Here is a 22,526-nt window from a genome sequence, read left to right as displayed (position 1 = left end):
ACACAGACCACACCTGGCTGAGGAAGGCTGGGGCAGTGGTTGTTGACATTCCTCTTTCTGTTCTAGGGGCTACAGTGAAGATGTCTTAAGTCCCTCAGAGCCCACACAGAAGCCAGAAATCTGCTCCCTGAAACATCGACCAAGTGTCATGAGAATCTCTGCTAGCATGCTATCTTCCTGTTTCTTCTGATAGAAGTGTGCTCAGCAGTATCAGCCTTGGGAACTTGTACAAATTATCTCAAGCAATATTCAAAGATATGGTGTACTGGTTGATTTGTGTTTTCAACCTAATTTGATCTGGGATCAACTAACAGACAAGCTGCTGGCACACCTAGGCAGAAATATGGATACACCTTCCAATGGCAGCCCAGATAAAAGGAGATACAAGAGAAAATTTTTATGTTTTCTTGCCTTGTTGCCTTTGCATGTCACTAGAATGCTTCTCTACTCTGTGCTGCCTCTGATGCCACTAGTGTTACACTTCTTTGCTGATAACAGAATCCACATTCTTTGGGCTTCTCACATGTGCTGAAGATCAATGGCTCTGCAAGACCCTGCCAGAACTTCAGCAGCAGGTTGAAATGGCTAACAAAGTGGCTTCTCAGCTTCTCCCTTGTGAAGATTGACATTGTTGGAGTATGCAGACCATATTGTGTAAGAAATGTTACTTTAATATATATTCATTTTACTTGATCTGTTATAGAGACCCCTGACATAATTTTTGTCACCATGAGGATCAATCCTACCCTCCTAATTTGCAAACATAATACAGGAGGCAGGACATATATTTTGTCTGATGATATGGAATGAAATACCACAAGAATTGGTGTACAAAAAGCAGGCATATAGGATGCTGGCTGTTTCTTGGCTTCACCATTTCACACTTAGCAGACCATGGATTAATCTCTTCTGCTCCATTTTATCCCCTAAAATGGAGATGACAACTCTCCATTCACAACAGTATTTTCAAGATCCTCAACTTCTGGGGAAAAGGTAAAATAAGAAAAACCAATATGCACATGAGAGATTTAGGAGTTAATATTCTACCCTAACAATTTTATAAGTAACAGTAATCTTAAGTCTGATTAACCCTCATCTGATAAAGCCACAAATCCAAATTTTATTCATAAATTAATTGATAATAAATAATCATAATTTATAAATTAATTAGAAACCCACAATTAGCTTAAAAATATCAAATTAAGAAAAATTTAGTCAAAATTATCTTTTATACTTTTATGAAGACTATGTAACTCTCATTTATTGGTCTTACTAGCCATTTGAGTGTGATACCTTTCTTCAGAGGCTTCCTCCTGAGGAACATGTTTATGTAATACTGGGATAAATTATAAGCCGGTTGAGAATGAATATTGTTATAATCTTATAGACATGTTTATCTTAATAAAAATTGAAGATAAAAATTAAAAACTATGGTATTCACATGTAAAAATCTGATAATAATATAAAAATTATCTTTAAAAGAAAGAAATATAGTTTAGACAGTCAAGTGTTTAGTTTGTGAGCAGGGTAATCCCTGTGTCTGTGTGTGTGTATGTGTGCATGTGTGAATGAATTAGCTCCACATCTCAGCACACTGTTAGAGTTTGGACTGTGCTAGAACTTTCACATCAACAGGCCACTGTGATGAGTCATGCTGTCTTGTTAGTAAATGAAAGCTGATGAAGGATTCTATTCAAGCCAGGTGTAACGTTCCTTTAAAAGAACAACAGTAAGAGCATAACTGAATATCAACAAATATCTTTGGTGGTGTGAGTGAATGCAAAAATCAGCACACTGGGAGGGATCAATACATAATGTATTATTGGCTTTGTCCTTACACATAAATACATAGATGATAGATAGGTAGTTAGATAAATAGATTGATAGATCAATAGATAGGTACATAGATAGACAGACAGGCAGATAGAGAGACAAATAGATAACATTCCTACAATATCTTACTGACTTTTTGGGCTCATTGCTGTTCTCATGTGTAGAAGTAAATCACACGCACAAACACATATCCAAACAAAATTTATAGGTGTTCAGTGATTTCGAAGAAAAGCCGTTTAAATGTGAAAACTGATATCTGCTATCTTGAGTCAAATTGATATGCGAATTAGTCAGGAAAAAGATGGGAATACTTACCAACAATTAAGCATAACTCTTGCTTCAATAATTATAATTTGCATATACTAATTATTGGCAGAGTTCCCTTATTTAAAAGAGATAGAAACGTTACCCTCAAATAGAATAAACTGTATTAGTCAAAGCAAGAGGAGTCTGAAAACTGGCTGGGGTATCTTCGCAACGCTTTCTGCTTTAATTAAGAAGCACAACTACTAAAATCCAGAGAATTCACCTTTCTTTCCCTTTTTTTTTTTTTTTTTTTTTTTTTTTTTTTATCATAGTCAATGTAGGCTTTGCAGATTCATTCTAGAAGGTCCCCGAATTTGCGGAAATTTATCATCTGCTACTACAACTTTTACTCAAGCACATACACATAATTTATTGCAAAATTTTTTATTCCTGTCAAAGCTTATTCTTTCTGAGTTTCCTGAACCAAAATTGATTTTGAAACGTAATGAAGCTACTCAGACTGAAAAGTAACACAAAGTAAATCCAATCTGTGACAAGTATGTAGAAGTCAGGTAAGTAAGCAGAGCAGCCCACAGCACTCCTTCCTGACTCAGTATCTACACATTCATCATTATTCCTTACTCTCAACTTATCTCTCAATTGGATGTCACATCCTTCTACTTCCTTGCCTTGAATTTTAGTAATCTTTATCATTAGATTATCTACAGTAATTCTCTTACCTAGACACTGGATCTTGGTTCTTAACATATCAAAACACAGATAGCAAAACCCGTGATATGTGCTATCTCTCCCAACTCCCATGCTCACATCACAGTCACTAAAAGATAGAAAAATCTCCTCATAAATGCCTTCCATAAAATACCTTAGTTTTTCAAATATTCTGGATATACAAGGATAGCAATTTTAATCACAGAAGTAACCATATATCCTATATATGGATATATAGTATTCAAGTTTTTGAACTTATAAATTTGATATAATGTCATTTTGCTACTATTCTCTCTGTCTGTCTCTTTCTCCTTTTCTGTGCATGTTTATGTGTGTATTATATTCTCATTGTTTGCTGAGATTAAAAACAATCTTCAAAATGCAAAATATTCTTCCTTTCTCATTCATTAAGAACAGTTCAAAACAGTCAAAGAACAATATATATTTGTGCAAGCCCACAGACTGTACATCACTAAGAGAATAAGACCAAATGTGAACTGTAGTTTTCTTGGTGCAAATTAGTACTGTAGATGGGGAGAGAGCATTGAAATGCTGTTGAGGAGACCGCAGCCATACCAGGAAAGGAATGTCCAAAAAATCTTGGCTTTAATATTTATTTTGAGGCCAACCTAAAACAGTATTTAAAAAAATGATGTACAAAGAATATTTAAATTGACCAAGTTTGAAAATTGTCTAATTTATAAACTATAAACTTGTATTTTCATCAGCACTTCAATTTCCATTCAGTATTTACTCTATTCATATCTTTTCTAGATAGTGAATATAGATGCAGACATAATTTCTAAAACATACTCTTAGTCAGCCTCCATCTCTAAAATTATTAGATTAATTCCCTTTTTGCTATGTTGAATCATATCCTCTAGGTTTGTATGACACTTCTTTTGATAATCCAGTTAGTCTTACTAACTTGCACACCCTCAGTCTACACATGACTCCCTGAATGTAAGTCTTGTTGGCCTGTTCTTAGTGCCTGACTTACCTTTTCTCTTCACCTAATTTCCTCAATTTCTTTACAACAAAGAATATTTATAATGTTACCCTATGCTCCAGTATTGATCACAGTACATGTCTTTATTCTGTGAAATAAATATCTGGTTCACAGAGGCCAGTTTGGCGAGCACCTCTTCTCAGTTACTTGTCCATTGGTTTTAAGAACCCTTCCTGACCCATTTCCAGCTTATACACTCCACACATGTTGAAACTCTGCTCTCTGAAAATTTCAGTTGTCATTCTTAACTATTTATACATCTTTTTTACATGGAAGCTTTTCTGAATTTTGGGATTTTTTTTTTCTTCTCACCCCTCTCTTTTTTTTTACTGTACTTACTAAACTCTTTAGTTCAAGCTTGACCTAAATTTCCACTTCATCATGGTTTCATCAGCAAGAGTTCTCTTATAGTGACAATAAATTTTTATGGGAAATATTTCATTTGCCTTTAAACTTTTTTTTATTTTAACCAATTTATTTTAAAATACAAAGATAAATGTACAAATTTTAAGCATTTTTTGCATAAAAGTATATGAATACATTTAAGACCCTCTTCTCTCACTATAGGATCTGTGTTCATTTACCCTTGACTCACTAGTTAAAGGCAAAAGAATACATTTTTTTCCTATTGGGTTTGAAGAACAGTATCTAGAAAATAAGGAACCAATGAACAGTCAAGTCTTACATGAAACATCAAATCCCCAGAGAGCATTCTGGATCCAGGGAGTCTAATATCTGCCTTAGAACTTCGACTAGTTAATTTCCTGCTATGACTGAGAGAATTCATAAAAAGCTTACAGTAAAAAAAATGAGATTTTTAGGCTTATGTCCTTTGATCTTAATGAAATTTGGCTGCAATGAATTTTTTTTCCATCCAATGCCATACAAAATACATATACAATACATACGGTATGGATTGCTGCTGTTCTGATTGCAGATTCGACACTGGGGGTTCCTCACAGGCTGCCCAGGGACATGTTCCACCAACTTGCAGTACATCTCTGGTCCTTTTTCCCCACAGGTAGCATTGGTTGTGATAAGTGCATTCGAAGCAAGATTTAGGACAGCAGGAAATAAACCTGAGAAATGGTAATACATAAAGGTGGGTCAGAACATCTTTTCTACATTTTAAAGTACAATTTAATTGACAATTTTCAGGGAACTAAATCAATACAAACAGGAATAATTAGTCACTAAATACCAAAGTTAATTTAGTACAGTGCATCAGAAGTACTCTATTAAAGGAACTTTGGAAAATACTTTCTGGCTTTTAAGATTTCCACTTAACATTCAGCCACTAGTATTTAATTTAAATACTAGTTATTTAAACCAGACATTATATACCTAATATGATGGCATTATTCTATCAGAATCTTCTGTATTCCATATCATCTAATACTCAGTATTAAGCTAAGATCTGTGCAGTTTCTATACAACTATGAACCTATGTTCTTCATGGTACTTGTATGCCTTAATTACCATTTAGTATAGATTGATGCTGCACCTTCATATATAGACTGGAGAAAACTACCTGTTGTTGGTTTCTGTACCACCAAAACTTTGTCATAGTAATTAATGATCATAGGCCAGAAACTGCTTCTTTGGATCTAATGGAAGGATTTGGCTTATGTAGGCCCATCTAAGTGCAAAGCTGGAGAGGTCTCTTGTTTGCAGTGAGAATCCAGTGGAGGCTCTTAACATCTGCTTAGGTGATGCCTTTTCTGCTCTCTACAATTTGCATTCTGTGAACCTCCTTTCAATAATAGTGTGGTAAAATCAAAAGCCCTTCTTTAACTGAAACCTCATCATGGAAGAGATGTCAAGTAAGTGGACTTGAGTTGTACATGGAACATTCTAATCACTCAGTCTCTTTTGGTTGTGTAAATGTTTCAGCTAAGTCTCTATCATTTTGGCTGTTAACAAAAATTCATTTGTAACTATTTTATACATGGTGTTTTACTGAGACCCTTGGATTCATTAGCTCACGAATGCTTTCTGCTTTAAATTCAGGCATTGACACATGGTGAAGACATAGTGAGGAGTCAGTGTCTGCAAGATGGAGGGATGACATCTTGGTTCAAACATCAGTCAGAACCATCTGCCTATGTTAATAATAACCATCTCTATTAATGTGTATCAATAACATGCCAAACACTACTCTTTCCACATCTGCCGCCGTTCTTGTGCTTTTCATATTTGTGGACTAATTTGTGTCACAAAGCAGTCATGTGATCTATGTGCTACTTCATGTTCCTTTTATTAAGCTGCTAAACAACTTGTCTGGGAGACAACTGGCCAGCAGCAGGATTGTGCTTCTCCTCCCAGGCGCCTGTCCCCAGAGTGTAGCCTATTTCCACAGCCCACAATGTGATGTAAAACATATGCTTTGCCATTCTTGATTCATTTATAGCCTTAGTTGACCTTAGAATTGCACTGAGAAAAGTTTTTAAGAGAAAAACTAGAAAAAGTACTTAAAGCATTTGATTGAATGCTTGTTTTTATTTAATTACTGAATTTTCTTTTTGATCAGAAGAATAATAGAAAACAGGCAGTTTTCAAAATCAGAAAAAAGAAAACAGGCAGTTTTCAATATTGTAAACTTTTTTGTAATCAGTCTCAAAACTTGAAGATGTAACTAAATAGAACTCAAGTGATATCTCTCAGCTCTTAAATATCACTCAAAAAATGTAATAGCTAAGCAATATCCATATTTGTTGGTTACCACACTCTTCAGTCTCTAAATGCCCCTGTTTCCCATCCTCCAATGAACTGCCTGCTTCAACATTCTTGTCTTAATCTTCCTTTCAGCTAACAGCTATCTGGAATTTACAACATTTCCTCATTTTCTAGTGCTTTCTAGTATTTTTATGTAATACCACTCACACTAGCGCAACCATTCTATCTGTTAAAGCTGCTCATCTAGACATCTGATCCTCACAAAATGAACTATTCTATCCATGTGTATGGGCAGTTTATCATGATCACTGTTCAGAGAAGTATTAGCCAGTAACAAAAATATTATATTTACTTTGTGACAGCATAGAGAATGTTTTGTAAAATGTAAAGAGTGCATACAACAGGTACCTTCTATATTTCATTTTGTCTTTCCTTCATGCCAAATAAATATTATTAAAAATAGTCTCAAAATTAACTCAAACAAAATGCAAATCAAAACAACCCTGAGATTCCAACTCACACCAACCAGACTGGCTAAGATCTAAAATCCAGATGACAGCGGATGCTGTCGAGGATGCGGAGAAAGAGGAACACTTCTCTACTGTTGGTGGGGTTGTAAACTGGTAAAACCACTCTGGAAATCAGGCTGGCGATTCCTCAGAAAATTGTTCATAGTACTACCTGAAGACCCAGTTATTCCACTTCTGGGAATATAGCCCAGAGAAGCTCCAACATACAACAAAGACACATGCACCACAATGTTCATAGAAGCCCTATTTATAATAGCCAGAAGCTGGAAAGAACCCAAAGGTCCTTTCGTAGATGAATGGATACAAAAATTTTGGTATATTTACACAATGGAGTACTACTCAGCTATCAGAAACAATGACTTTGTGAAATTCTTAAGAAAATGCATGCATCTAGAGAATATCATCTTGAGTGAGGTAACCCAGTCAAAAAAGAACAGACATAATATGCAGTCACTGATAATGGGATACTAACCCCAGAAAGCTCTGAACACCCCAGAAACAACTTACAGACTATATGAAGTTCAAGAAAAACAAAGGCACAAAAAGAAAGAAAAATCATTATTGTTAATCTTTACACACCAAGAAAACTTTGACTTTTTCCAGGTTATATGTTGTTTTACATGTACTTTATGCTCATTGTAACTAGTAAGATTTTAATGCATACTATCAAACCTTTAAAAAAATCAAGTACTGACAAAAATGTATTCATATAACTTTATGCAAAAATGCTTAAAATCTGTACATTTATCTTTGTTTTTTTAAATAAAGTTATTCAATTAAAAATTGTTTTACCAGAGCGGAGCCTGGCCTACCTGCCAGGTGGAACGGCGGCTCATAGAGGCTGAGCAACTGGTGAGTGGGAGACCAAGACTGCAGGGGAGCAGAGAGATCTCTTCGGAGTGCACATGGAAAGTGCACACCTTAACTTGCCCTGCCCCGCCCTGCCCGATCCAGCGATTGGGAACAGAAAACTAGAACTTCTGTTTCCACCCAGAAGCGACTTCCAGATGCAGAGCGGAGCCTGGCCTACCTGCCAGGCAGATCAGCGGCTCATAGAGGCTGAGCAACTGGTGGGTGGAAGACATGGGCTGCAGGGGAGCAGAAAGATCTCTGTGGAGTACACAAGGAAAGTGCACCCCCTGCCTTGCCCTGCCCTGCCATGCCTGATCCACCAAACAGAAACAGAACACTGGAACTTCTGCTCACACCCTACGACTCTGAGGCATAAAACAGGGCTTGACCCATCTGACACCTCAAGCAGTGGAGAACAAGGGACACAGACCAGATACAAGGGAAAGGTAAGAACATATCACTGAGAACAAAATGGCAAGAGGAAAGAGAAAGAAAGGGAACCAAGACAATCTAGCAACACCAGAGCCCAGCTCTCCCATAACAGCAAACATTGGAATGCCAAACACTCCAGAAAAAGAAGACACAGACCTGAAATCATGCCTCAAGACGCTGATAAAGTTACTTAAACAAGAAAGGGAGGAAAAGCAAAAAGATTCAGAAGCTTTTAAAGAATATACAAGAAAAACATTCAAAGAACTCAAAGAACTAGAGGAAAACAGAACCAAAGGAATAAAGGAATGGAAGAGAGAAAATAAAACAGAAATTGACACAATAAAGAAAACGCTAAAAGAGATAACCCTAGAGGCAGAACACCAAAAAAAAAGAAACTGGAGAGAGCTCACATCAGCAACCTGACAGCACAGCTAAAAGCCCTAGAACAAAAGGAAGCAGATATACCCAAAAAGAGTAGACGGCAAGAAATAATCAAAATTAGGGCAGAAATAGACCAAATAGAAACAAAAAGAACCATTGAAAAAATCAACAAAACCAAGAGTTGGTTCGTTGAGAAAATCAACAAGATTGATAAACCCCTAGCCAGACTAACCAGAGGGCAAAGAGAGAGTATCCAAATTAACAAAATCAGAAAGGAAAGTGGGGACATAACAACTGAAACTGAGGAAATTCAAGAAATCATCAGATCCTACTACAAAAACTTATACTCCACAAAATTGGAAAATCTGGAGGAAATGGATGAATTCCTAGACAGATACAAGGTCCTAAAATTAAACCAAGACCAAGTAAACCATCTAAATAACCCTATAATACCTAAAGAAATAGAAGAAGTCATCAAAAGCCTCCCAACCAAAAAAAGCCCAGGTCCAGACGGGTTCAGTGCAGAATTTTATCCGACTTTTATTGAGGATATAACACCAATACTCGCCAAACTATTCCAAAAGATAGAATCAGATGGAATATTACCCAACTCATTTTTTGAGGCTACAATAACCCTCGTACCTAAACCACACAAAGACCCTACAAGGAAAGAGAACTTCAGACCAATCTCACTTATGAACATTGATGCAAAAATACTCAACAAAATCCTTGCAAACGGAATTCAAGAACACATCAAAACGATCATTCATCATGACCAAGTAGGCTTCATCCCTGGGATGCAGGGATGGTTTAACATAAGGAAATTCATCAATGTAATCCACCATATAAACAAACTCAAAGACCAAAATCACATGGTCATCTTACTAGACGCTGAGAAAGCATTCGACAAAATCCAACACCCCTTCATGTTAAAAGTCCTGGAAAGAACAGGAATCCCAGGCCCATACTTAAACATAATAAAAGCAATATACAGCAAACCAACAGCCAACATCAAACTTAATGGTGAGAATCTTGAAGCAATCCCACTAAAATCAGGGACTCGACAAGGCTGCCCACTTTCCCCCTACCTATTCAACATAGTACTGGAAGTCCTGGCTGGAGCAATTAGACAGCAAAAGGAGATCAATGGGATACAAATCAGAAAGGAAGAGATAAAAACATCACTCTTTGCCGATGACATGATACTGTACTTGAGTGACCCCAAAAATTCCACCAGAGAACTCCTACAGCTGATAAACAAGTTCAGCAAAGTGGCTGGATACAAAATTAACTCAAACAAATCAGTAGCCTTCCTGTACTCAAAGGACAAACATGTGGAGAAAGAAATTAGGGAAAACGTACCCTTCACAATCATTACAAAAACTATGAAATACCTTGGTGTGACTCTAACTAAGCAAGTGAAAGACCTATATGACAAGAACTTCAAACCTCTAAAGAAAGAAATTGAGGAGGATCTCAGAAAATGGAAAGATCTCCCATGCTCATGAATTGGAAATATCAACATCTTAAAAATGGCCATCCTACCAAAAGCAATCTACAGATTCAATGCAATCCCCATCAAAATTCCAACCCAGTTCTTCATGGAATTGGAAAGATCAATGTGCAATTTCATATGGAATAACAAAAGACCTAGAATAGCAAAATCCATCCTCAACAACAAAAAAAACATCTGCGGGAATCACTATCCCTGACCTCAAGCTATATTACAAGGCAATTGTGCTGAAAACTGCATGATACTGGTACAGAAATAGGCATGTGGATCAATGGAATAGAATAGAAGATCCAGAAATTAGCCCTCATGTATATGGTCACCTGATTTTTGACAAAGGAGCAGTAAACATTCAATGGAAAAATGACAGCCTATTCAACAAATGGTGCTGGTCCAACTGGCACTCAGCATGCAAAAGAATGAAAATAGACCTGTTCTTATCTCCTTGTACAAAGCTCAAGTGTAAGTGGATCAAAGATCTCCACATTAAACCAGATACACTGAAACTATTAGATGAGAAAGTAGAGAAAACCTTAGAACACATAGGTACAGGAGAAAATTTCCTGAACAAAACACCAATGGCTCAAGCTCTAAGGTCAAAGATTAACAAATGGGAGTTAATGAGATTGCAAAGTTTCTGTAAGGCTAAAGACATCTTCAAGAAAACAAAACGGCAACCAACAGAATGGGAAAAGATCTTTACCAACACCACATCAGATAGAGGCCTAATATCCAAGGTGTACAAGGAACTCAAAAAGCTAGACACCAGAGAATCAAATAACCCTATTAAAAAATGGGGTACAGAGCTAAACAAAACGTTTTCAGTTGAGGAACACCGAATGGCCGAGAAACACCTGAGGAAGGGCTCGACATCCTTAGCCATCAGGGAAATGCAAATCAAAACAACCCTGAGATTCCACCTCACACCAGTCAGATTGGCCAAGATCCAAAACTCAGATGACAGCAGATGCTGGCGAGGCTGCGGAGAAAGAGGAACACTTCTCCACTGTTGGTGGGGTTGCAAGCTATTATAACCACTCTGGAAATCTGTCTGGCGATACCTCAGAAAATTGGATATAGTACTACCTGAAGACCCAGCTATTCCACTTCTGGGCATATACCCCAGAGACACTTTAATACACAACAAACATATATGCAGCACAATGTTCATAGTGGCTCTATTTATAATAGCCAGAAGCTGGAAGGAACCCAGATGTCCTTCAGAAGATGAATGGATACAAAAATTGTGGTACATATACACAATGGAATACTACTCAGCCACCAGAAACAATGACTTAACCAAATTCTTAAGAAAATGGCTGCATCTAGAGAAGATCATCCTGAGTGAGATAACCCAGTCACAAAAGAACAGACATAATATGCAGTCACTGATAGTGGGATGCTAACCCCAGAGGCTTGCACTCCCCCAGAAACAACTCACAGACTGTATAAAGTCCAAGAAATAAAGAAAACAAAAAAATATACATATATTTACAAAACCAGAAGACTTTGACTATTTCCATGTTGCGTTTTGTTTTGCATGTTCTTTACAGTTATTTTAACTATTAGGTTTTCAATGCATACTGTCAAGCCCTTGAAAAAAAATCAAGTACTGACTAAAAAAATATATTCACATGGTTTTATGTAAAAATTATTTCAATGTCTGAAAAAACAGTACTGACAAAAATGTATAATTTTAAGCAAAAAATGTTTAAAATCTGTACATTTATCTTTGTTTTGTAAAATAAAGTTGTTTAAAAAAATAAAACAAAAACAAATAGTTTTACCATTTTGTAAAGTTACAAAGTGGCAAATTTCAAATAGTCTCCTTTACATCTTAGACATTTTATTCCCTCTTTAGTAGATTATATAATGAAATAATTAAGGTTCATCTCAGTGTCCTTCTCTGTCATTCTGCACTACTTTGTGCTACTGTGCAATTGTTCTTTCAGAGATATTTTGAATGTGTACTAAGCCATACATCCAAACATTTGAGAAGTACTAAGATGAGTTTTATGAGGTTGGGAAATGTAAATGAGCTCTTGTGGGGAAAAAAACTGCCAGCCAGAAGAAATGGTATTTGGGCTGGACTCTTTTTGACAATCTTTTGGTCTTTGGGGAACTGTCTGTGTTTGAACCAGTATTTGTCCTAGCACATAAGAGAATGTGTTTGGGCAGGTATGTAACATAGACACACATACACAGATACACATAAAATTGTTGAGAGCCCTTTGTGCCACACCCAAACATGGCGCTGGCTTCCCGCCAATGACTCAGCAAACAGAGCTGTTGCCCAGCCCAAGAGACATAGTGTGCATGTGCCACAGATGTCACAGCCTGCTCTTGGGCATGCTAATGAGTTACTGGAGGGTGCACCAATCAGGTAGCGACAGAGTCTCCTGGGTATATATAAGCAGTGCATTTTCCTTCCACGTGGCCCCCTGCTCAGAGTATTGTACAATAAAGGTTGTTCGCAGAAGAATCCTGTTGTTGCACGTCGTTCCTGCCAGAGGGAAGTGGGGCGTGCGACATAAAATTCATACAAGTGGTTCATCAAAGCAGACCATTACATGTTGTAGTAAACATTAAAAGGATGTTTAACCTTTTATTCCATGCTTTGCCGGCTCCCACTTGGGGCTATCTGGCACCACAGGAGGATCTCTAGCTTGGTGGCCTTATTCTGCCTTTATGAACTCTGACACAGTTCACTTTACTGCCCCAGGTACTTCTGTCCTGGGTGGATGCAACCACACTGGTGTGCTTTTTTCACTCACTTCTCCTTGGCATGTTGTTGCTAAGCTTTAGGTACATGCATCCCAACTCTGTGGTGGGCTTTATGTGTTCTGCCACTATACACTTAGAACTCAAATAAGTAGTCACAGCAAAGAATATACCAAACTACCCTGATACAATAAATATAATTTGCCAACCTAGATCAATCAAATGATCTTGTACAATTGCATCTCTTATAAAACATCCATAATAATCTTATTTATGAAGAGATGCACTGGAAGAAACATACACATCTCCCTTCATCTTCCCCTTCCTTCTTCTGAAATCCCTTCTTCTAAACTCTACCTCCTGCCTCTTCTTTCACTCATAGACCTTTCCCACCTACCTCTACCTCTCTCATGTTCAATCATGAATTGCCTTAACATAGACCTACAGTTACATGGTTGTCATTGCTGACAACTTGTTCTTCTCATTCCCCTTTTCTTCAAAGATTAAGTTTAAAGTGTAAAATGATACTGTATAAAGAAAAATATATGTTTGGTTTTCTGTTAGAGAGAGAGCTAGATCTTTGAGGGAGGGGTAGTAACATGAGGCTGGGTAAGTAAACTCTACCTCACACTTTCCAAGAAAGCCAGTTTGTTTGCTAGTTCATTCATTTATTCATTTATATCTAGTACCTCTGGTCTGCTGAGACATGTCTAAAACTTACTCAGGACATTGAGAATTTGATTCTGTCATTTCTTTCTCTTACTTAACTCTAAGTCTTTTCATATGCCCATTGGTCCTATCTTGCTAATATTGGCACACATCTTCTCTCAAGTGGTACAGTGCTATAGGTCTAAATTTGAGACTAGTCATGTGCAATCAAAGATCAAAGCCATAATAAAAGAAGGACCAGAAGAAGAGGAGTATCACTAATTAGTGTGTATTCTAGGTTTATAATATGGAAAATTGAATTCCATGTGATTTCCCCCACAGAAATGGATATATGGGAAAAAATGAGAAAGATGAAGCCATAAGACAATTATAGATACCTACATGACATTGATGGAGACTGTTCTTTGTAATGTAAATTCCCAATAATCTACTGTACAATTGTACTTTTACAAGGCCATGCATTTAAAAGGAGATTAACACACAGTTAAGACTGATAACGTAATTTGAGCCTAGCTTTTGAAAGCTCAGATTGCTTGAGGAAGACTTACACCCTGGTCCTCTGAAAATGTTAAAAATTGACATACTTCATAAAATATATAGCTTAGATATCACTCCACTATTGATTCATAGGATATTTAAGCATTATACTGAAGATATTAATACAATTAACATTTAGCCTCTTTTACTTCTTTCCATTGATTTGTTTCTACAGTACTTATTGATTGCATACTCAAAAATGAACATGTTCACAATATAATTACTTTGCTTCAAGGTTGGAGCAGCTATTTTATCAAATTTTATCACTATTTTCTGTTTGTTTAATGAATCAGTGCAGGGTGTTGGTCTTGGAAGGCCCTCAATTAGTTGTTAATGACCAATTCAAAGAATTGGTCGATATTTGAGCTTATATCAAATCCTTGGCATGTCATATTATGGATAACAATGTGTGTTCATTATTTGCCACACCTATTAGGCTATTCCGATTCATCCCCTCTCAAGAGCATCAGGGTGATATTCATAGTCATAATTGATATGGGTCACTTGCTAAGATTAGATAGCCAGGATAACATACAATCAAGTGGTTATTATTTCATAGAACCATGATTGATGTTTTTCTGAGTAGATCCCAAACTATACAACATGGAAAAGGTTAAGTCTAAATAAGTGAACAAATTAAATTTTTTCTTCCAAATAGCAAATAATTAGAAGATTAACTAAAAGGCCACTGGTTCTGTGAGCATATTTACATTGTTTGCTTGTTTATTACTAGGCACATCCATATATGTTAGCATGCATGGATTATGTATTATCCAAAGATGAAAGCTGTATTCCATAAGTACCAGACAGTCTGTTAACATGGAAGCTGCTGTCAATCTGAAGAACTCTAAAGATGAGAGGCAGAAGACATGCATGTTTATACACAAGGAAGAAATGACATGAATGCTTCTCAGCCATTTGATATTCCTCAATTGGGAATTCTTTGTTTAGCTCTGTACCCCATTTTTAATTGGATTGTGTGATTCTCTGTATTCTAACTTCTTGAGTTCTTTGTATATATTGGATAGTAGACCTCTAACTGATGTGGGATTGGTAAAGACCTTTCCCAAAGTGTTGGCTGCTGTTTTGTTTTCTTGACAGAGTCCTTTGCCTTACAGAAACTTTGCAATCTCATTAAGTTCTATTTCTCTATCCTTGATCTTAGAGCACAAGACATTGGCGTTTTGTTCAGGAAATTTTCTGGATCTTCAATTCTATTCCATTGATCTACATGCCTGTCTCTGTACCAATACCGTACAGTTTTTATTACTATTGCTCTGTAATATAGCTTGAGGTCAAGGATGATGATTCCCAGAGTTCTTTTACTGTTGAGAATAGTTTTTGCTATCATGAGTTTTTTATTATTCCAAATAAATTTGCAAAATGTTCTTTCTAACTATATAAACAGTTGAGTTGGAATTTTGATGGTGATTGCAATGAATCTGTAGATTGCTTTTGACAAGAAGGCCATTTTTACTATGGTAATTCTTCCAATCCATGAGCATGGGAGATCTTTTCATCTTCTGAGTTCTTCTTTAATATTTTTTCTTCAAAGATCTGAAATTCTTGTCATACAGATCTTTCACTTGCTTGGTTAGGGTCACACCAAGGTATGTTATATTATTTGTGACTATTGTAAAGGCTCTCATTTTTCTAATTTCTCAGCTTCTGTATCATTTAGGTAGAGGAAGGCTATTGATTTGTTTTAGTTAATTTTTATATCCAGCCACTTTGCTGAAGTTGTTTATCAGGTTTAAGAGTTCTCTGGTGGAATTTTTGGGGTCACTTAAGTAAACTATTATATCATCTGCAAATAATGATATTTTGACTTCTTCATTTAAAATTTTTATTCCTTTGACTTCCTTTAGTTGTCTAATTGCTCTAGTGAGGACTTCTAGTACTATATTGAATAAGTACAGAGACAGTGGGCAGCCTTTTCTGGTCCCAGAATTTAGTGGGATTGCTTCATGTTTCTCTCAATTTAATTTGATGTTGGCTACTGGTTTGCTATATATAGCTTTTTACTATTTTTAGATAATGGCCTTGGATTCCTGATCTGTTCAAGACTTTTAACATGAGTTTTGTCAAATGCTTTCTCAGCATCTAATGAGATGATCATGTGTTTTCTTTTCTTTGAGTTTATATAGTGGATTATGTTGATGGATTTCCATATATTGAACCATCACTGCATCACTGGAATAAAGCCTGCTTCATCATGATGGATGCTTATTCTGATGTGTTCTTGGATTTGGTTTGTGAGAATTTTATTGAGTATTTTGGCATCAAAATTCATAAAAGAAATTGCTCTGAAGTTTTCTTTCTTTCTTTGGCCTTTGTTTGGTTTAGGCATAAGCATAATTGTGGCTTCATAGAAAAACTTCGGTTTTTTTCCTTCTGTTTCTATTTTGTGAAATAGTTTACAGAGTATTGGTATTAGGTTTTCTATGATGGTCTGATAGAATTTGGCATTTAACCCATCTGGTCCTGAGGGGTTTTTTTTTGGGGGGGGGAACTTTTAATGACTGCTTCTATTTTTTTCAAAAGATTATGGGACTGTTTAGATCACTGATCTGATTCTAACCTAACTTTGGTACTTTGCATTTGTCTAGAAAATTGCCCATTTCACCCAGATATCCAGTGCTGTGGAAGATAGGCTTTTGTAGTAAGATCTGATAATTTCTTAAATTTTCTCAGTTTCATTTGTCATGTTTCCTTTTTCATTTCTGATTTTGTTAATTTGGATAGTCTGTGTCCTCTGGTTAGTCTGGCTAAGGGTTTATCTACCTTGTTTATTTTCTCAAAGAACCAGCTCTTGGTTTATTGTTTCTTTGTATACTTCTTTTTGTTCCTATTTGGTTGATTCCAGTTTGATCATTTCCTGCTGTCTACTCCTCTTGAGTATATTTGCTTCTTTTTGTTCTAGATCCTGTAGGTGTGCTGTTACCCTGTTCAAAGCTCAAGTCCAAGTAGATCAAGGGCTACCACATAAAACCAGATATATTCAAACTAAAAAAGAAAAAAGTGGGGAAGAGCCTCAAACACATGAGCACTAGAACACCAATGGCTTATGCTCTAAGATCAAGAACAGAAAATGGGACCTCATAAAATTGCAAAGCTTCTGTAAGGCAAAGTTCACTGTCATTAAGACAAAACAGCAACCAACAGATTGAAAAAGATCTTCACCAATCCTACATTTGATAGAGGGCTATATCCAATATACACAGAAAAATGAAAAAGTTAGACACTAGAGAATTAAATAACCCTATTAAAGAAAATGGGGGACAGAGCTAAACAACAAATTCTCAACTGAGGAATACTGAATGGCTGAGAAGCAACTAAAGAAATGTTCAACATCTTTAGTCATCAGGGAAATGCAAATTAAAACAACCCTGAGATTCAACTTCACACCAGTCAGAATGACTAATATCAAAACCTCAGGTGACAGCAGATGCTGGTGTGGATGTGGAGAAAGAGGAACATTCTTCTACTGTTTGTGGGATTAAAAGCTAGTACAACCACTCTAGAAATCAATCTTTAGGATTCTGAGAATAGTATCTTTAGGATTCTTGGACATAGTGCTACCCGAGGACCCAGCTATACCACTCTTGGGCATATACCCAAAAGATGCTCCAACAGATAACAAGGACACACGATCCACTATATTCATAGCAGTCTTATTTATAATAACCAGAAGGTGAAAAAAACTCAGATATTCAATGCGTTCATGAAATTCCTAGGCAAATGATTGGAACTAGAAAATATTATCCTGAATGATGTAACCAAATCACAGAAAAACACTCATGATATGCACTCACTGATAAGTGGATATTAGCCCAAAAGCTCAGAGTACCCAACATATAATTTACAGAATACATGAAGCTCAAGAAAAAGGAAGACCAAAGTGCAGATCCTTCTGTCCTTCTCAGAAGGGGGAACAAAAATATTCACAGGAGGAAATACAGAGACAAAGTTTGAATCTGAGACTGAAGCAAAGGTCATCCAGAGATTGCTTCACCTGGATATCTAGCCCACTTACAGCCACCAAACCCAGAAAACATTGCTGATGCCAAAAATACATGCTTACAGGAGTCTGGCTTAGCTGTTTTTTGAGAGGCTCTGCTAAAGCCTGACAAATACAGAGGCAGATACTCACAGCCAACCAGTGATCTAAGAACATGGTCCCCAATGGAAGAGTTAGAAAAAGGTTTGAAGAAGCTAAGGGGGTCTGCAACCCTATCAAAACAACAATACCAACCAACCAAAATTCTCAGGGCCTAAACCACTATCTAAAGAGTATACATGGCTGGACCCATGGTTTCAGCTGCACATGTAGCAGATGACAACCTTGTTGGGCATCAAAAGAAGAGAAGCCCTTGTTCCTGCCAAGGCTTGATTCCTCAGTATAGGGGAATGTCAGGGCATGAAGGTGGAAGGGGGTGGGTGGGTGTGGATGCACCCTCATAGAACCAAGTGGAGGAGAAGGGGATAGAGGGTTTAAGGAGGGGAAACCAGGAAAAGGGATAACATTTGTAATGTAAATAAAATCTATTCAATTTTTTTAAAAAGGGAGAGAGAAGAGCAGGAAAATCTAATGGGAAAATAATTGCTACTTTTAGAGGAGGCAGAGGTTAACTGGGAAGAAATTTAAAGGAAACTCTGAACATACCAACATACTCCTATGTTGGAGAGCATTTTGGCCTTACTACAGATCTATGTAATATTCTCATCTACTCAACTCTTGTGACAGAGTCAAATATCCTTTACTCTATGGATCTGTTTCCTGATTTTCTACACTGAGTTTGTTTACTTCTTGGCATGGGTTATCACATTTTACTATAAACCTCATAATGTTTTAATCCTGTGCAATGAATGTCCAGTCTGTAACAAGACTGAGTATATCAACAACACCACCTAACAATGGCACCACTGAAATGAAAATGCATTGGATAAGAATAAAAATATACACTATATACTTACTCTTTCTAGAGAGGACTCACTCCCACAAAGCCCATACATTTACTGGAGGGTTAGAATGATAAAAGTATGGAAGCGTTTTGATATTTAGCCAAATGAAAAAAAAAAAACTGAAAAAATAATTTCATTGGTTGAAAAATAAAGGAAACTTTTTTCATAGTTTGTGGACCCCCGTCCTTGCTCTATATCAATTTTCTATTTCTATTCTGTAGATTGTTCTGAAACTGTTTGTATTTTAATGTTCATTCCACTTCCCCAAGAAGGGCTGGCTAGTCACATGACTCCAAATGAACCTTCCCATTTTAATTAGTAAAGAAAAACTAGTAACTGGAAGGGGCAAGGGAAGTAGATGGCGGAGAGGTCAGAAGAAGGTCAGAAGAAGGTCAGAGGATGAAGGTTAGATGAAGGCAACATGGAGCTTCCCAAGGACCAGCTGGACCCCGGTGGGATTTATTGGTGTTAGAACGCTATGAACATTAAGGATTTTACAGGTCTAATATCTCGTATAAAACGGCAGTTTGTATCTTTGTCTATTTGATGCAATCTTGTTGTGTAGAGGACTTGTTGATTGAGAGTTGAATATATAAACCTGTATGAAAAGCTATCGAACTGTACAATTGTGTTTGTGTGGGATTTTGCGGTACAGAAATATCCTAGGACAGAGGTGGAAAACAGGCAGTAGAAAAGCATCAAAGGAAGGAAGTTGCACGGAGTTGAGCTATGATGGTGGCCAGAGTGTGTGGGGCTCTGAATTGAGCTTTAGGAGTGAGATCTCAGGGCCAGTAAAGAGATAAACCCATTCTACTTTTTAATATTTACTGCAACACTATTCTTTCTATTTCTTTCTTTCTTTTGTATTACAAATGGAAAAATGAAAAGATATGTAAGCACAGGTGCTTCATTTAGATATTTTTAGGAAAAAAACAAAACTGTGAATTTCCTGTTGCCCAAAGAATAACAGCCAGATTTCTTGGTAACCTGACCATTTGTAGTCAGAGTCCAACCACCAATCACAACTATTTTAAAAAGAAACAACAATCATGCAATGATCATCTGTGGCTACAATTCATTTAACAATTGGATTTTAAAGTGAAAAACTCATTTACTTCTCAGACACTAGACTTTCTACTTGAGTTATCTTTGTGTAAATTTGGACAAACTTTTTAAATATTATTTTAAAAATATTGAATATATCTAGTAAATATACTCAAGAAAATTTAATATTATGTTGTATTAATACTTACAGACATGTTTTGCCTTTGTTTCCAGGTTAATAAACTAAATATTGTGGAGTAGCTGTCTTCATTACTTATGATTAACACAATTAACCATAAGTTAATTAATTTTACTTCTCAATTAACAGCCAAAGGCACCTATATAGACATGTTTATATGTGTCTGTGTGCATATATACATACTTACATGTACTCAATTTCTCAAAGAATGCTTCTTGCTAGTTTTCACAATATAGCTTAAATTGTTAATAGTTAAATGTACATTAGTACATACAACTGGTATTCAGTGTTGTTTGTTGGCTTTCTGGGAAAAATAATCGATGAGTCACTGAAACAACTGTTTTCAATGTGCTTATTTTAATTGTGGAGTTCAGTCATGTATTATTAATAACACATGGCAGATCTCTGCCTTCTTCCTTGTCATTTCCTCCCTTGTCATAGTAGTCTGGGTACACAGTATTTCTTCTCTGAGTTCTTGCCAAGCACCTATCATCTTCCAAAGGAAAATAAAATAGCGTGGAAAGGGGCAGTATGAATGTTTCTAATTTCCCATTTTAGTTTCTGGGTCTGTAGAGCATTTTAAATATATTCATGGGTGTAAACAGCTCTGTTTGCAAGTGATTCACTATTTAAAAGACAAAAAGAGAACTTGCCAATTGCAAATGTTCTAAGATGTGTCAAGGAAGTAAAAGAGACACTTTGTTGAAATCCTAGCTATGTGGGTGTGTAGGAATACACCAGTATAAAACAAAATTGGAAGAAAACAAAATGTTGAGGAGAATGGCTTCCAGCTGTGCACCACAGGAAGCTGCTTAATGCTCTCCATCCACAATGCAGATGAAGAGTTTTACAGAACTGAAAAATCAGCCCAGTTTGAACTAATAGCCATCCAGACACTCAAGGCTTGGAAGAAAGGAGAAAATAATGTTGTATCTACTTGGCCAGAAACAAAGAAGCCAGGAGACAATGTATTCCACTTCTGTTTCCATGGCTTGCAAATCTGTGACTTAACTCTGCCTTCCAAAATAAAAGAACATTTACAATGGTCTCTACCTTACTTAGGTCTCCATTCTTCTTCTTTTTTTGTTTTTGTTTTTTTTTTTTTTTATTTGTTCACCAAATAAAACGTAACTTGTGTTCCTCTGTGAAATTAATTTAAAAAGTCATGCAACTCTCAGTCTTTTGGGGTTTTTCTTCTTTTAATAGACAAAGATGAAAAGTAGACTTTCTTATTTCATCACCAAAAAGGAAATAAACCAGAGGTGATCCTTGGAACTGCCATTGGTTGTATACAAGATAAGCTGGGAGGCATCTGGATTAACTGCACAATAGAGTAAGCATTACAAACACAAATAGCTTCTCATCCAGTTGGTACAGCTTAGAAGACATCACTACATTCTTGACAAAGGACACTATTCTTTTAAGTAAAGCAAAATTACATTATCAAATTGCCAGGTCCTAAAATTTAAACATACCTGAGAACACAACTGTCATTGCAATCCATGTACTTGGTAGGAACAATGAAGTACCCAGAAAATCATATTAGTCTAAAAGCAGGGGTTTTACAGGGTGATATTTGTACATCAGTCTCTCCTAGTTTCTGAACATACTTCATGAAATTAATTCTAACTGTGTTATGCTTGGCAACATACTTACTATAACATACTTCTTGAAGTTAAAAAAAATCAAATTTCACAAGATATCTTTGTGACTAGATTGAACATATTTTAATCTTAAACTGAACTGCCCTAAAAACAGATCCTCACCATACTCTGCTCCCTTCCTTACCAAAAAGCCTTCTGTCTTACAAACACTGCTCTGCTCACATTTCCAGTCCCTACAAAAGTCATGGAAACCCTACCTGCCACCTAGCAAAGCTGGAATCCACCCACCTATTTTGTTTAGGTTTGATTATGTTCTTCCTGTAGGAGAATCCTGAATAAGCATCCAGATGGTTTTCAAAATCAGTATGTGAAAAAATAATTACCATTGTTGAGACTTCTATTTGGAATGTTCTAGCATGAGGGTACCAAATATATATATTGAGGAGGTAACAGTTGAGGTGAAGCAACTTCATCCAGGATCCTTCAAGCCCCACTTTATCAGTATCAGCAGAACATATGCTCGGCACCTTCTCTTGTCTAATTTTTCCTATTCCAAAACCAACCCTTCAATTCTGTATATGTCATTGGC

At 36.4% G+C, this 22,526-nt stretch overlaps 1 protein-coding gene across 1 annotated transcript in view; it reads right to left on the bottom strand.

Moving 5' to 3' along the window:
- Positions 1 to 22,526, bottom strand: part of LAMA2 (laminin subunit alpha 2) — a 551,725-nt gene that overhangs the window by 409,677 nt on the left and 119,522 nt on the right. The window contains exon 2 of the mRNA XM_080929510.1: positions 4,726 to 4,896. Within this exon, the coding sequence (XP_080785636.1) occupies positions 4,726 to 4,896 (171 nt within the window). The remainder of the gene's footprint in view (positions 1 to 4,725; positions 4,897 to 22,526) is intronic.

Source organism: Micromys minutus (assembly GCF_963924665.1).
Source record: "Micromys minutus genome assembly, chromosome: 15".
NCBI lineage: Eukaryota > Metazoa > Chordata > Mammalia > Rodentia > Muridae > Micromys > Micromys minutus.
The sequence above is the reverse complement of the archived record's forward strand: the minus strand, read 5'-3'. Positions and strand labels throughout refer to the sequence as shown.